The sequence below is a fragment of the Ochotona curzoniae genome, unplaced genomic scaffold (assembly GCF_017591425.1).
Source record: "Ochotona curzoniae isolate NIBS_2020 unplaced genomic scaffold, NIBS_Ocur_1.0 contig_2754, whole genome shotgun sequence".
Taxonomy (NCBI): domain Eukaryota; kingdom Metazoa; phylum Chordata; class Mammalia; order Lagomorpha; family Ochotonidae; genus Ochotona; species Ochotona curzoniae.
Window position 1 is genome coordinate 16,754,228 of NW_024465582.1, and position 16,817 is coordinate 16,771,044.

Genomic DNA, 16,817 nt, shown 5'->3' on the forward strand with positions numbered 1-16,817 from the left:
ACCATGCTGTTCAGTATATACAGCTTTCAGTATTTCCTGAGCGTGATCCTTAGACCTCTTTCTGCTACATATAGCTATGTATATTGTGCTTGTACAACTTCAAGAAGAGTATTATTCCTAAATATCTTTGTGGCTTTTAACACGTGTCTCAGTTGCCTTTGGAAATTTAAGTGTCCCTACTCATAGTGCTATGACCAATTTCTGAATGTATCAGTTTCCCTGTACTTCCAGAAGATGGTTATTCAGGTCTTTGTATTCAACTTGGAAATATTCTAATATATTGTATAATTAGGTTATGTAGTTTGATATAATAAATACTGTAGACTGTATGCTACATATATATGTACGTATTTGACATTTCACATGGTATGGGTATGAACATTAGTTCAGAGATAATTTCTATCTGTAGAATTCTTGATAAAACCTAAAAGATTGTTCCTTTCTGTACCTAGATAGAAAAATAGCATCACCTGTTGAATATTTAATGTTTTATGTGAAATATGCTATCTTCATATTAATTATTCCCTTCCACAATGCTCTTTTTAAATAATATTTCAAAGGAACATACTCTTTTTATGAATAATCTTCACCATTCTGTAAAACGCACTGACACATGATTAAACATTGATAATAGCATTTACCATTTGTGAGATTTCAAGTTTGGGGGTGCTCCCTTTATTTCAAACAGAAAACCAGTGCCAGTGGTTCTTACCTCTGAAGGTTTAGCATATTGGTTCTGGTAATCTTTATCATCTACTAATGGGCTCTTTCAACAAAAGAAGCCATGTAGTTTTTTAAAAAATTTTTTTTGAATAAAAAATATCTTTCTGTTTCTTCCTCTTACCTTCTGTAGTGACATTTTCACTTTTCACGTGTCAATTTTCTCCTTGGGTTTGTGTAAACAAATAGATGATTTTTTAGAACCACATCAGTGATATCTATTTTATTACTTGATTTATTCTGTAGGTCTCAGGAGGCGAAGATGAAATCCAGCAGTTGCAAAAGGCATTACTTGATTACCTAGATGAAAACACTGAGACTGACCCTTCACTAGTGGTAGGAGTCTCTTCTTTTTGGAGATGAGATGTTACATATATATTTGTCTTAGTTCTGAAAAAAAATTGGAATTGATATGAGTAATAACAGTAAAGTTGTCTGGAATGTTGATTCTAAAGTAAAGGGACACTAGCAGTTAGATTTAGTTTGTCTTACATTGAAACCTGGTTGTATCTATTGTAGTATACCAAACTTTGAGTAGCAAGAAATATTTGAAATCTTACCACAGGTTACCACTGAATCTTGGCTTGGTCATTGATGCTCAGTATACATATGGGCCAGATATTTTTATGTCTTCATTTTTAAATTTTATTTCATGTTTTCTGTGATGTGTCCAACTTATTAATGTAATAGATTTGTAATAAAATGTATGTATTAGAAAATAGATATGGGTATTTTTACATCATTGATTGATATAAGTACTGAAACTAAATAAAGTATGTTTTCTGTCACTGACTGAGTATATTCCAAAACATTGGACAGCCTTACACTGCTCTTATCTGATGAAAACTATTTTAATTTAAGCTTTAAAATTGTGTTCCTAGTTGTGAGTACTTTGATTAATGATTGGAAAATTTTATTACTAAGTTCATAATACTCAAGTCTGGCTAATGTCTCTCCAGTTTTCTCGTAAATTTTATATAGCCCAGTGGTTCCGTGACACAACTCTAGAAACAGAGAAAGCAATGAAATCACAAAAAGATGAAGAATCATCTGAAGGAACACATCATGCAAAAGAAATTGAGACAACTGGTCAAATCATGCACCGAGCTGAAAACCGGAAAAAGTTTCTTAGAAGCATTATCAAAACCACACCTTCTCAGTTCAGCACATTGAAGTAAGAGCCCAGACAGAAAGTGTATTTACATTTTCTATTATTTCTTTGATATCTGTGTACATAAGTTACTAAAAATTAATAAATTTTGGTGAATTTTTTGGTTGCAGGATGAACTCTGATACTGTGGACTATGATGATGCTTGCTTAATTGTTCGATACTTGGCCTCCATGAGGCCGTTTGCCCAGAGCTTTGATATTTATTTGACACAGGTAAACCAGGCCAATGCTTACCATACAGAGATGTTAATATTCTGAGTCTGGTTGCTTGAGGAGTTATGTCTGTCCATTACTAAGCATGGACAGATTATAGAATTTCTATATTCCATATTTGTTAAAATTGTTCTACTGTCTTTTACATGTTGATTCTTGTTTTAAAATAAGTGGATATGTATATATGAATATGTACACATATCATAGAGTAGAATGGATGGTATTACAAAAATTAGTTATCAATGTCCCTAATTAGAGATATATACATAAGGAGCTTTTAGAAAGAGTGAATATTCTTGAAAATGAAGCATATGAACAAACATAATTTTGTTGAAAATGCCAAAGTAAAGGAGTGTCCCCAAAGTACAGAAATGCCTGCCTCACTTACCCTATGTGCTAATCTTTACATTTTTAGATCAGTAAATATTTACAATCATATACAAACACACTCAAGTTTATATCAGTATTTTTTTAGATGTAAAGGAGACAGTTTTTCATAATATATTTTGTTAAGTGTTACATATTCTAAGGTTTACAAAAATAACAATATTTGCTTGACAGATCCTACGAGTTCTTGGTGAAAATGCAATTGCCGTTCGAACAAAAGCCATGAAGTGTTTATCTGAGGTTGTCGCTGTAGACCCCAGTATCCTTGCAAGGGTAAAGAGAGCAAAAATAATTCTTAATTGGGTTTTCTATTTCTATTAAAATATAGCTTTGTTAAGTATAAATTATCTTTATTTTTATTTAGCTTGATATGCAGCGAGGAGTTCATGGACGATTGATGGATAACTCTACCAGTGTCCGAGAAGCTGCTGTAGAATTACTCGGTCGATTTGTCCTTTGTCGACCTCAACTTGCTGAACAGTATTATGACATGTTAATTGAACGAATATTGGTATGTTTGATGTTTTTGTGATTCATCAGTATAATTTTGCCTTTTGAATATCTGCTTTTAAAATGTTAAGCTAGAAAAGCAGTATGTCAATTATATATGTATAGTTTTAATCTCTGCACTATGTAAAGGATACATTTTATTTTTTGTTAAGGTTTTTTTTTTTTCTATTGGAAAGGCAAATATACAGAGAGAAGAAGAGACAGACAGAAAGATCTTTCTTCCACTGGTTCACTCCCCAAGTAACTGCAATGTCCAGAGTGGAACTGATCCGAAGCCAGGAGCCTCTTCCAGGTCTCCTGTGTGGGTGCAGGGTTCCAAGGCTTTGGGCTAGCCTTTGTTGATTTCCCAGACCCCTTGTCTTTTGCTGTTTAAGTGCCAGACAAGCTTACAGTTTAATCACGTATCTTGTAAAACTACAGAATGTGTTTAATTTCTTGGATGTCATATTTTGTAAGTAAAATAAAACAAGGCAGATGCTTGGCTCAGCATTTTGTGTTGCTCGTTAGGATGTCTGCATCTCATCTCAGAGTGCCTGGATTCTTCCACTTCCAACCCAGCTTCATGTTCATACATACCTTCAGAACTTGATGACCCAGGGTCTTAGTGCTCTACCGCTCACATGAGAAATTAGGATGGCCTTCAGGCTCTTAATTTCAGCCTGTCTCAAGCTGTTGTGGCTATTTGGGGAGGTAATGAACAGGAAGTCCCTCTTTGTCTCTCTGTCTTTATCTTCGTGCCTCTCAAAATAAAAATAATATTAATAAATAATGTTACATATGGGTGGTACAGTAACAAATGATTTATGATAAAACAACATGCAAAGAACAATTATATAAACCACAATATTTATCACATTAATAAATGTTGAATATAGGCATTAGAATTGTGTCATGACAGGTAAAGCTGCCACTTACAGTGCCGGCATCCCATATGAGCACCTGGTAGTCTTGCTGCTCTACTTCCTATCCGGTTCCCTGAAAATGTGCCTGGGAAAACAGAGAAGATTGACTATTTAATGCCCTGCACTTACATGGGAGACCCAAAGAAGCTTCCAACTCCTGGCTTTGGACTGACCCATCTCTGGCCATTTCGGCCATTTAGGGAATGAACCAGCAGATGGGGAATTTCTCTTTGTCTCTTCCTCACTCTCTTTAACTATGACTTTCAAGTAAATAAATCTTTTATGTGTGTGTTTTCCAAGTTCATTCTATCAAATTTTGTACACTTAAGGTATTTCAATTTTGCTAACACATAAAAATACTTTTCTGATTTTAGGATACTGGTATCAGTGTCAGGAAAAGGGTAATAAAGATTCTAAGAGATATCTGCATTGAACAACCAACATTTCCAAAAATTACAGAAATGTGTGTAAAAATGATTCGTAGAGTCAATGATGAGGAAGGCATTAAGGTAAGATGAAATATTACTCGCCTTAACACTTATTTTCTTAAATATTTGAAATAAGTTAGATACTTGTTGCTGCTAAATTTTGTTGGTTTAAATGTGCATTAAAAACTTTACAAATAAAAGCTGTGAGGGTGTACCATGTAAAACTTTCATTCAAATTGTTTTAACACTCATTCAACTCATTCAAATTGTTTAAATTTTTTTGCCAAATTTTGAAAATTCATAATGTTGAAAAAATTAATTGATCATTTAAGAAAACTGTGGTGAAAATCATTATAAAAATTTCTGTCAATTTGTGTTTTCATTAGTGATTATAACTTTGTATTGAACTGTATTGAGAACTTGGGGGTTGAAAATTTCCTTTCCTTGTGATTAGTTAGGTAATTTGTATGTCTTTTTCTTCTAGAAATTAGTGAATGAAACATTCCAAAAACTCTGGTTTACTCCAACACCACACAATGACAAAGAGGCAATGACAAGGAAAATTTTAAATATCACTGATGTGGTAAGAAAAGTTCAAATAAGTGTATGGTCACTGATGCACAGCCAATTGCAATCATCTTTTATTAATGAGATATTTGATTGATTTTTATATACAGTTATGTTTCTTTTACCTTACATTTTGATACTACTCAAAGGATGCAAGTAAAGTGAGGTTGTTCTCATAGCCAAACTTTTTCATGTTCATTAATGTGAAGTACTAATTCTGAAAATTTCCCCTTTATGCAGCAACTGAAAACAGGGAAAAGGAAAGAGGAAAAATAGATATAGTTCAAGAATAGCAAATGTAATGATTCTATCTTTATCCAAAAATATGAATTTAGATTAGTTTTGTTACATTTATTAAACGTGTGATGTAAATTTTAATTATTTTTTACCTTATTAATATATAGAAAATACATTTTATTAATTTCATGCGTTATTCCAAGAATAAAGTGATAATGTTTCTCTCTCCCTGTTTCCTGTCTTACTTCCCTTATTTTTGTGATAACATACTCTCATTTAGTTTAGTTTATAATCAAAGCTCAATGTTGCTGTAAACAGAGAGCTCTACTAATAAAATGTAGAAAGACCACTATTCCATTGGATTATAAACAAACATTAAAAACATCAATCAAACTTCAAGATGTCAGTTGCATTCATATACATTGCTTTTTTGTTATTGTTGCATATTAGTTACCGCAATCAGGAAAATTATAGTATTGATATATTTGATGAGACAATTTTGATGTCACCTCAGCATTGTTAAAATGGCTATCATCGAAAAATCAAAAAGCAGCATTTGCTGGTCTTTGGAAGTGGGTGTAAAGTCATATAACTGTTATGGAATACAGTATGGAGAGTCCTTAAAAATTTGAAAATAGATCTACTATATAAATCAACCATCCCACTCTTGAGAATTAGGATATCACTGAAGACTATTATTCTTAGTGAAATACGCCATTTCTAACGCACAAGATTTGATTCTTATGGCTGAGTGGTATTTTATTACATATATGTATTGCATTTTTGTTTATTCATTCATCAGTTGGTGGACATGTGTGATTACATATCTTACTAATTAAATTCTGCTGTAATACAGGTGAACAGATAACTCTTTCATGTGCTGATTTCATTTACCTAACGGTTCTGATTAATACTTCTGGAACTGTATTGAATAATAATGGTGAAAGTAGGCAAATTTTTCTGGTTTTAGATCTTAGAGGCAATGCTTCCTGCTTTTCTCCATTTAGTATGATGCTGGCTATGTATTACCTTGATTGTGTTTGGATATGTCTCTTCTATTCCCAATTTGTTTGATGTTTTTATCATGAAAAGATGTTGTGTTTTATCAGATGCATTCTCTGCATCTCTGGACATAGTCACATGGTTTTTATTCCATTTGTTAATGTGATATATCAAATTATTGATTTATTGTTAAACTATACTTACTGCAACCCTGGGATAAATTCTAAATTCTCCTTGGTTCATGTTTTTGATCTTTTTGATGTGTCATTGGAATTGATTAGCTGGTATTTTGCTGAGGGTTTTTATGTGTATGTTCGTCAGGAATATTGGTCTGTAGTTCTCTTTCTTTGCTATATCTTTATCTAGTTTTGAAATTAAGGTGATGCTGACCCAATAGAAGGCATTTTGGAAGATACTCTCTCCTTCAGTGATTTTAACTAGTTAAAGAAGAATTGGAATGAGTTCATCCCAATAAATAAAATTATGTAACATTGGTTAGTGTTTGGATTGTTGTTAATACTATTTACTTGAAAATGAACTTTTTGAGAAGACAGACACGTTGTACTAAAGAATATGTATTTTTTTTCAGATTATGAAAATAGATTTATCATATTGATAATTTACCATCTTTTTCTTGTTAGGTTGCTGCATGTAGAGACACTGGATATGACTGGTTTGAGCAACTACTTCAAAATGTGAGTATCTTAATAATTAAACTTTAATAACATGAAATCTAATAGATAATCATTCCTTCGTAACTTTATGATTTAAAAGACCTCAATTCTGTACAAAGTATTTGCTTTTTGTTAGGAAAATTTCATTTCTTTTTTAGATTAAATATTTTTCTTGTTCTTTGTTTAATCAGTTATTCAGCTTTTTAAAAAGTAAGTTTTCTTGGGGAAGGGCATGGGCAACCCCAGAAGCTATGGAACTGTATCATAGAACAAAATAAAATCTGTATTACTTACAGTTATTGCCAAGTTTAAAGAATAGTAGTTTTACATTTATGGCATGTTTATTCTCTAGTTGTGTTTAGTCAGTTGTTACCCATTCAATGAATGCATGTTTCTATTCTGTTTTCCTAATTTAGTTTCTGTCCACAATTGTTTACTAGTGACACTGAGATTTTTTTTTTTTAATTTATTAATTGCATTGTATTATGTGACATAGTGTTATAGGCACTGGGATTTCCCCCTACCCCTCCCCGAACCCTTTCCCTGTGGTGGATTTCTCCACCTTGCTGCGTTACCACAGTTCAAAATCAGTTGAGGTTCTTTCATTGGAAGTATTTACGAAGCATAAAGTCCATGTCTTATTATCCTAGTGGGTTCAACGATTTCTTGGTGAGACCATCTCTGGTCTGAAGGTAAAGCCAGCAAAGCATCATCCCAATCAATTAAAGGCCCCAGTATAACATCAACAGCCATTTACAACCTTATGGCCTTAATTGATATGTTATTGATTAATAGTATGTTGATAGGAAAATGCAGTTTCTTAACTACATCCTGGTGACACTGACATTTTATGGTACAATTTCATATAGCAGCAAAGTTTGATTTTAAAAAATGAGGAAAACTCATATAAATGTATATATGACAGACACAACCGCTCTCAGTGATTATCTCAATATATGTGCTGAAATTTTAACAACCAGGACAGAAAAAAAATTAATTTTTTTATTGCAAATTCTTGTCAAGAACAAGTAGCATTCTTTTTCCATGTGTGTACATACACATGCATTCATTCTATTCAGCACAATTCTAGATATTTCTAATTTTTGTTTGGAGAATAGGTTGATGTTTTTAAAAGGTCATTGATTTGCACATTCATTAAATACAGTATTCCAAGTATCCCTATTATATAAACTACTGTCTAAATTCAGTAAAAGTCCTAAGAAGATCTGCATAAAAGCCTTCAGAAAACCCTGTCATGTCAGGATAGCTCCATAAAATTTTATTTGCTCTTAAAATTCTTTGTGTTTTAATTGCCTATTATCCAAGATTGCCCTTTTGTTAATTTATGAGAAATGTGCAGGCAGTGCAATTCAAAGTAATCTTTACTTCATCTGTTCCTGTTTGTTAGAACCCAAATGCAGACCCTGCAAGGCAACAGTGATACTAAGGAAATGGTCACCTTCTGCCCGCATGAATGAACGAGTTTCTAACCCCTGGCTTTGTAACACCTTGCACCCCTAGCCATTGCAGGCATTTAAAGAGTCAGCCAGAAGATGACAGCTCTTTCTGTCAGATGATAAAATTTAAAAACTAAAGATAGAGCAATTAAGGTAGAGTAGTAAAATATATCAGTACTAAATAGATCCAGAAGATAAGACTACATATAATAGTATTTATTTCCTATAAAAGAAAAATGACAGTTCTCATTCTGGGGAAACAGGCGTTGAACAGTTGTTTCTCCAAAAGCAATTATTTTTAAAAACTGATTGTTGGTGGTGCTTGAAAGTTGTACAGGGAGAAAAGATAGGGAAGGAGCATATTGGGAAGTACACATTGTTAGAATTTTTCTGGAATTGGCTTCACTGTATAGCATTGTTAAGAAATTTAAAGAACATATGCAAGTTTAGATGTATCAGAAACCAACTCTTTTGAGTAATCCTTCTGTGTATACTTGAAATTGTGAGGAAAAAAATGGGAAAACAAGGGTAAGAGAGACAGAGTTATGGACTAGGACAAGGATGTTAATGCAGTATAGAGTTGAAAGCCCTTAAAAAAATGCAGCTGTCTACTTTATTTGAATTACTTCTGTAAATTAGAAGAGGAAGCATTTTTTTGTTGTTCTGGCTGCATAAAGAAAGATTAATTTCTTGCAATCCAGGATTAGTCGCCTGTATTTTTATGAAGTTTTACTTTTAATTCTTCAGTCACATAAATCATGTTTCAGGTGCACTCATATAGCACACAACAGAGAACCTTGCCATTATTGTAGAAAGATGTTTGATAGCACTGAGAGTGTTCAAAGAAATCAGTGCCAACTGCCATCCTTTAATACACCAGAAGTATAGCAATGATGACTGTTCACAAAACAAAACATAGACTGTTGAATTGGGGATGGATATTGCTGCCCAGCAAGTTAAACCAGCCCTTGGAGCACCCACATTTCGTATCAGAGTTTAGATTTGAGTTCTGGGTACACTGAGCTTGGATCCAGCTTCCTTCTAATGGGTCTGGAAGACTGGATGATGCCCAAATACATGAGCACCTGCTACCCATGTGGGAGACCTGAACAGAGTTCCTGCCTCCTGACTTCAACCTGGCCTGACCGTTCCAGGCATTTTGGGAACTGAATCAAAGAATGCAAAATCTATATATGTACACAGCACTGTGCTTTCAGATTTATGTTTTAGCTATAATTAGGCTGATTGCTGTCATCTTCTCATTATCATAACATTTTCTACCATTGTTTATTAGTGAAAAGATACTAATTGGTTATTAGAAAAATAATAATTGCTTATTAGGCAAAGTATAAGATACCCATCATTGGGTTTTTTTTTTTTTAAGATTTATTTTATTTTTATTGAAAAGGTGGATATACAGAGAGGAAGAGACAGAGAGGAAGATCTTCCGTCCGGTGATTCACTCCCCAAGTGAGCGCAACGGACTGATGCTATGCCGGTCCCAAAGCCAGGAGCCTCTTCTGGGTCTCCCACGTGGGTGCAGGGTCCCAAAGCTTTGGGCCATCCTCAATTGCTTTCCCAGGCCACAGGCAGGGAGCTGGAAAGGAAGCGGGGCCGCCGGGATTAGAACAGGCATCCATATGGGATCCTGGGCATGCAAGGCGAGGACCTTAACCACTGCGCCACCGCGCCAGGCCCCATCATTGGGTTTTACACTTAGAAATTTTACGGTAGAATTTACATGTAGTTTCAGCGATCCTGTGTTTGATTAGAGTGAAGGAAAAGTCACCTTTCCTGTGTAGCAGTGATCCTATAGACAACAATTTAAATACTTCATAATAAAGTTGAAAGTGTTTGTTAATTACTTGATTATATTTTTATAGAATTTCACATGTAGTCATGTGAAGACTTTTTTTTTTTTTTTTGGAAAGGCAGATTTATAAAAAAAGGAAAAACAGAAAGTTCTTCAATCCACTGGTTCACTTTCCAAAATATGAAAACAGCCAGATCTGAACTGATCCAAAGCCAGGAGCTTCTTCCAGGTCTCCATCATGGGTGGAGTGTTCCAAGATTTTGGCCATCCTCCACTCATTTCCCAAACCATAAGCAGGAGCTGGATCGGAGTGGAAAGACCAGGACATAATCCAGCGTCCATATGGAATGCCAGAGCTTGGAGATGGACTAGCTAATTGAAGCATTGCACCGACCCCTTGGTTATATTTCCAAATGTTAATTTTTATTAACTTAAACTTTCATTATTAAATTGTTTTTGACAAAGTACATTACTGGTGAACACATTTAACATTTTTAGAATATTGCTCACTGACTAATAATTTTGCATTGATTTTTTTTTTAACGTACATATGTAGTTACTGAAGTCTGAAGAGGATTCCTCATATAAACCTGTGAAGAAGGCTTGTACTCAACTTGTTGATAATCTAGTTGAGCACATTCTCAAATATGAAGAATCTCTAGCTGGTAAGGCATTTTATTTATGTATACTGGTTCTTTCATTAATTTTTTGAACTGTTTTATTATAATTTGGGTACATTTTTTCTTTTCAGCCTGTGACTCTGTTTATCTAATAATTAATGCTTTCACTTTTCAGTGCTGTTGGTTTTGTATTTTATTCTGTAATTGTCTGTCTGATATTATATCCAAGATTATATTGCTGACTAAAATTATCAAGAGCAATATAATAAAACCATAGTTTTCATCTGTTTATGTATCTTTCAATAACATAATTGTAGATATTACATTCAATAGGAATAAAATTCAGTCTAGGAGCTCATATTTATTTAGCAAATGATAGTCACCAGAAACCTATATGATATCTATAAAGTCATATATATAAAGCTTTCCTTGAAAATAAAATTGCTTATCATAAAAATATTGCTAAGACTTGTGGTACTTTGTTAATATTATTTGTAATTGTTATACCAAGTTTTTAAACTTGAACTTGATGTATGTTGAAACAAAAATCACAATTTCTTTGAGTACTTAACATTGTGTATCATCTGCCACAATGCTTATCAGTAATATGCGTGAATTTTCCCAAATATGTAAAAATATAGAAGTGTTAACTCATTGCTTAAAGCACACAATATTAACAATATTCCCTGCTTCTTAATTCACATTAATGATTAGCAACGGTCAGACTCAGTCATTCTCCAGAAGTAGGGGTGAATAGCCTCAAAAAGATATAAATAAAGTACTATTCCTAGTATCTGAGGAAACTGTTGATAATATATTTATAATATATAAATATATATTGAATTTTTGAGTTATGTGGTACAATTTTGTATAGATTGGGATTTCCTCCCAAACTCCCACTCCCCAACAGATTTTCCCCATTTTACTACAATGGTATAGTCCTTCATAAGGAATCATACCCCAACATTGCTGGTACAGACAATGTCAGATAGTCCAGCATCCCATTGTCTACACATGTGCAACAGTTTCATTGGGAATCCATCTTTCATCCAGAAGCGGGGATGCATGTTGCATTATACCTCCACATCTAGATGTGGTAGACCCCAGTACTCACCATTATACATTTCCATAATTGAGAAGCCATGAAACAAGGTCAACAACTGGTATGAGTTGGAACAACAGCCAACAACAACAACAGTATTTTTATAGTTTCTTTCTTTAATGCTTTTTTCTCTACCGTTTTCTGTGTTAACTTTTTCTCTCTTTATTATTTTATTCTCTTACCCCTGTTTATCCTTGTTCTAGCACCCCTGAAAATCATTGTTCATCAATAACATTTGTCCAATGAAGTAACATTTTGTCTAGGAAAACATTAGACTAATTTCTCCATTTATCACTTTTAAGTTTCTTCACCCACAGTGAAAGCTGTTTTTGCAATAACCTTAAATATTTTATCACCTCAGTTAAAATTGTCTTTATTCCCATGCAATTTTTAATGATGAATATTTTGTTTTCTAAAAGCCCATCCTAAACTTTCCAACTTCTGGTTTTTTTGTTTTGTTTTGTTTTTGTTTCTTGAGGCTTTTTTTTTTAACATCAGGCTTACTGCTCCTAGTGGAAAATTTGCTTTGCACAGTTACCTCTTTGTCCTTTATCTGTAGCATATGAAGTTTCCATAATAGTAATATTAAGGGACTTGGTGCAGTAGCCTAGTGGCTACAGTTCTCACCTTGTGTGCAATGGGATCCCATATGGGTTCTGGATCTAATCCCAGTGGCCTTACTTCCCATCCAGCTCCCTGCTTATTGTCTGGCAAAGCAGTCAAGGACGGCCCAAGGTCTTGGGACCCTGCACTCATGTGGGAGACCCAGATGAAACTCCAGGTTCCTGGCTTCGGATTGGCTCAGCTCCAGCTGTTGTGGCCACTTGGGGAGTGAATCAACAGATGGAAGATTTTCCTCTGTCTCTCCTCCTCTCTATATCTACCTTTCAATAAAAATAAATCTTTGAAAAATAGATAAATAAAGCAAAATGGAATAAAATAGAAGAAAATGGAGGAGGGAGTGATACCAATATCATAAGAAATGCCAATCCATTACTTTGAGACCTACTCTGAATTTTTGCAGAGGGTAATATTAAGTAATTTCAATAATAGTCTATATCATTGTTATATTTCCGTTTCTTCTTTCTCTGTTTTTGCAGACTCTGACAATAAAGGTGTGAATTCTGGAAGATTGGTAGCTTGCATAACCACTTTGTTCTTATTCAGCAAAATAAGACCCCAACTCATGGTTAAACATGCTATGACTATGCAACCATACCTTACCACTAAATGTAGTGTAAGTATAGAGCTGTCTTTTTCTTTTCTCCTATATGAAACATATAAGATTTTCAGTTTAGGAGTAAGTGTGTTTCACATTCTGACAAATCAACTGTATCACTTATTCAGATGCATGGTCTCTAATATAATGTAGCAAGTTATCTACAAACATCAGTTATCAGATGTATCATAAATAAGGTTGACTCCATCTATCTAAGTTCCTTTAGCTAAACCCTCAGTAAATGGTTAATAATGCTGCAATTGTTAAGATTTATTTCAAAGATGAAAGAAGCAAAGTTCCTGCTTTTATTGATTTGCTATCTTTCATATTAAAAGTATGTTTTTCCGATAAAATAGTAAAATGAATGTGTGGAAAATATAGTATCATACCAAAGATGTTAAGCTATAACTTTAAGTTAACCTTAGCATATCTTTGTTTGTATAAAACAAAATGTGAAAGGTAAACATTTTCTGTGAAATAATACAGCAGAGTGGGTATTTGGCCCGAGTATTTAGACACCAGTGTCCCATGTTAGAATGCTTAAATTCAGCTCTGGTTTTAATTCTGGTTCCTGCTGATGCAGACCCTGGGAGGCAGCAGTGATGGCTCCAGTGGTTTGCTTCCTGTCGGCTATGTGGGAAACCTTGGTTGAATTTCTGGCTGCTGGGTTTCACCTCAGATAGGGGCCATTGCAAGAATTTTGGAAATAAAAACAACAGATGGGAGTTTATGTATGTGTGTCCCATCTCTACCCCTCAAATTATTAATAATACATTAATGGCATTTAAGTAATATGAGATTTGAAAGTACTCTAAACACTTGCCAGTACCAGCATCCATCTCAGAGTACATTGCATAGAATCTGGCTGTAGCTTCGAATTCCAGCTTGTTACTAATGCAGACCTTGGAAATCAGCATTAATATCCCACATAACTGGATTCCTGCAACCTACGTGAGTGTTATCATTTTGAGTGCCTAGCATCAATCTCAGCCTAGTCTCTGCCATAATGTACATTTTGGGTAATAAATCTACAGGTAAGGGGGCCAGCCTAGGGACATATTGGTACAGCAGCTATTTACAACACCAGTATTCCATATGGGTGCCAATTTTTGTACTAGTTGCTTCATTATTGTCCAACTTCCTGCTAATGGCCTAGGGAAAACATTGGAATATAACCCTGTCACCACGTCGAAGACCCAGATGAAAATCTCTGGCTCCTGGCTTCAGCCTTGCCGAGTGCTGTCCATTGTGGCCATCTAGGGAGTAAATCAGCAGACAGATCTCTCCCTCCTTCTCTGTAACTCATTCAAAATAAAACTAGAAAGAACAAAAACAAAACAGCAAATGGAAACTCTCTCTCTCTCTTGCTATCTATCTCTCTCTCTCTGTGTTTCTTTGCTTATCAAATAAATTGACTTTAAAAATTCAATGAAAAAATAATTACAAATTCTAAGATTGAAAATTTAAGTTAAAAATTGAGGAGAGTAGCAGTAGATGAGAAATACATTAAATGGTCAGTGTTGTCAGTAGGTTGACCTACCTACCACCTGTAACCCATCTGCCTACCACCTGTAACCCATGTGCCAGTTATAAAATTCGTGGTAGGTATTAAAATTTTTATTTAGAATTGAATTATATTGGGTTCAGCTCTGCGGCTCAATAGGCTAATAATCTGCCTCCTAGCACTGGCATCCCATATGAGACACAGTTTGTTATCCAGCTGCTCTACTTACAGTCTGGTTCCCTGCCTATACCCTGGGAAAACAACAGAGGATGGCCTTGGGTCCTATACCCCCTCAGACTCAGGAGATGCTGCTGGCTCCCAGCTTCAAATCAGCTAGCTCCAGTTGTTGTGGCCATTTAGGGAGTGAAGAGGTCTCTCTCCCTATCTCCCCTTCCCTCTGTCAATCTACCTTTCAAAGAAAGAAAGAAAGAGAGAGAGAGAGAGAAAGAAAGAGATTGTTTATTTAAAATAGAAGTGACTTACATTGCATTTTAGGGAAAAAAAATAACTTTAGGATAGCACATGACAAAGTTAGTGGCAGAATTGAAATCGAGATACCTGATGCACTATCTAGTGCTCTTCCATATCTTGAAAAGTATTTTTCTAACTTTTTACATCAGATTTATATGACATGTATATATATATGTGTATATATATAATTTAGTTTTTTAAGATTTATTAATGTGTTTGAAAGGGGGACAGACACAGAGATTCTGTCAACTAATTCATTCTGTAAATAGCTGTGAGTGGCAATCTGCTGCTTTGGGGAATCATCAAGAAGTTAAACAGAATTAGAGCAGCCTGAACTGGAAGCAGCTCTCCATGATGGGATGCCTGTAACGCAAGTGCAGCTTGACCTGCTGTGTACAAGCTGGCCCTTGTTTTAAAACAGAGACTTAAAAATATGTCCCTCCCCTGCCCACAAGTAAAGTTTTACATTTATAGTTCTTTTTGAGATATTCATAAAGCATTAATTTTGTCCTTCTAGACACAAAATGATTTCATGGTTATCTGCAATGTTGCAAAAATCCTAGAACTAGTTGTGCCACTAATGGAACATCCAAGTGAAACTTTCCTTGCCACTATTGAAGAAGATCTGATGAAACTAATCATCAAATACGGCATGACTGTAAGCATTTAGTTGACGTGTCTGTGCTGATTAATATGTAATTTGCAATAACTTTTAAAATCCTGTATGTCAGAATTAAGTTCCACTGTCTTTATGTTTTTAAGTAAATATTAAAATTTAAAATTTGGCAAGTTCATTTTTAACTTTTGTCAAATTATAACATATTCTGTATCTTTTAGGTAGTGCAGCATTGTGTGAGCTGTCTTGGGGCTGTTGTAAATAAAGTGACTCAAAATTTTAAATTTGTGTGGGCCTGCTTCAATAGATACTATGGTAAGTTCATTGCCCAGAGTTCAAAATTTCTTTACTAAGTTCTACAGAGTGTCCAGTTTATTTTTAACACATATAATAAAATATAACATCCAGATAGTAATAAAGAGTGTGATTGTCCTCCATGGTCCACTGTTAGAAGCAGTATCAGATATGTCTTGTATCCCTTTAAAGATCACATGATCATTACTTTGGAAATTTATCTCGTCATAGGTATCTCTAAGATAAAATTTAAAAAATTTTTATTATGTTAGTTGCTCTAAGGAATGCTCTCATAATGCTAGATATATCTAATACTTAGGCAAAACACTCAAGGAAAAACTGGTTATAATTTATTATTGTTAAGTACTTCAACCCATAAAGGCTAAGGGGCTTATTAAAAATAAATATGACTTTATCTTCTTTAGGTGCCATTTCAAAATTAAAAAGTCAGCATCAAGAAGACCCAAATAATACATCACTTTTAACAAATAAACCAGCACTTCTGAGATCTCTTTTCACTGTTGGAGCTTTATGTCGGCATTTTGATTTTGATTTGGAGGATTTTAAGGGCAACAGTAAGGTAAAGATTGTAATTTTACTTAGTATGCTGTAAGATAGAACTGAGTGGCTCCAATGATGTGAGAATCAATGTAGTGACCCAGAATGGATGCAGCATTTTTGTGTAGTCTGCTTTACTAAGAATTTTTGCAAACGTTGCTATTCAAAGTGTGGTTCTTGAACTTGTACCGTTTGTTACTGGTGTGTGACAAGATGTGAACTTATCATCACTTCCATCAGCTTTGTAACAGTACACACGTACTGCTTAGGGAAAACAACTGACATGATTTTTGGTTTCTCAGGGAAGGGAGTGACACATTAATTTACATTGTGGCACAAATTTTGCCACATA

At 34.3% G+C, this 16,817-nt stretch overlaps 1 protein-coding gene across 3 annotated transcripts in view; it reads left to right on the forward strand.

Moving 5' to 3' along the window:
* The window catches only part of NIPBL (NIPBL cohesin loading factor), a 156,787-nt gene that overhangs the window by 122,608 nt on the left and 17,362 nt on the right, over nt 1-16,817 (forward strand). For all 3 annotated transcript variants that reach the window (XM_040977470.1, XM_040977471.1, XM_040977472.1), the window contains exons 25-37: nt 967-1,056; nt 1,680-1,894; nt 2,002-2,104; nt 2,666-2,764; nt 2,856-3,002; nt 4,278-4,412; nt 4,816-4,914; nt 6,779-6,832; nt 10,638-10,746; nt 12,904-13,040; nt 15,515-15,655; nt 15,835-15,928; nt 16,333-16,487. In XM_040977470.1, the coding sequence (XP_040833404.1) occupies nt 967-1,056; nt 1,680-1,894; nt 2,002-2,104; nt 2,666-2,764; nt 2,856-3,002; nt 4,278-4,412; nt 4,816-4,914; nt 6,779-6,832; nt 10,638-10,746; nt 12,904-13,040; nt 15,515-15,655; nt 15,835-15,928; nt 16,333-16,487 (1,578 nt within the window). The remainder of the gene's footprint in view (nt 1-966; nt 1,057-1,679; nt 1,895-2,001; nt 2,105-2,665; nt 2,765-2,855; nt 3,003-4,277; nt 4,413-4,815; nt 4,915-6,778; nt 6,833-10,637; nt 10,747-12,903; nt 13,041-15,514; nt 15,656-15,834; nt 15,929-16,332; nt 16,488-16,817) is intronic.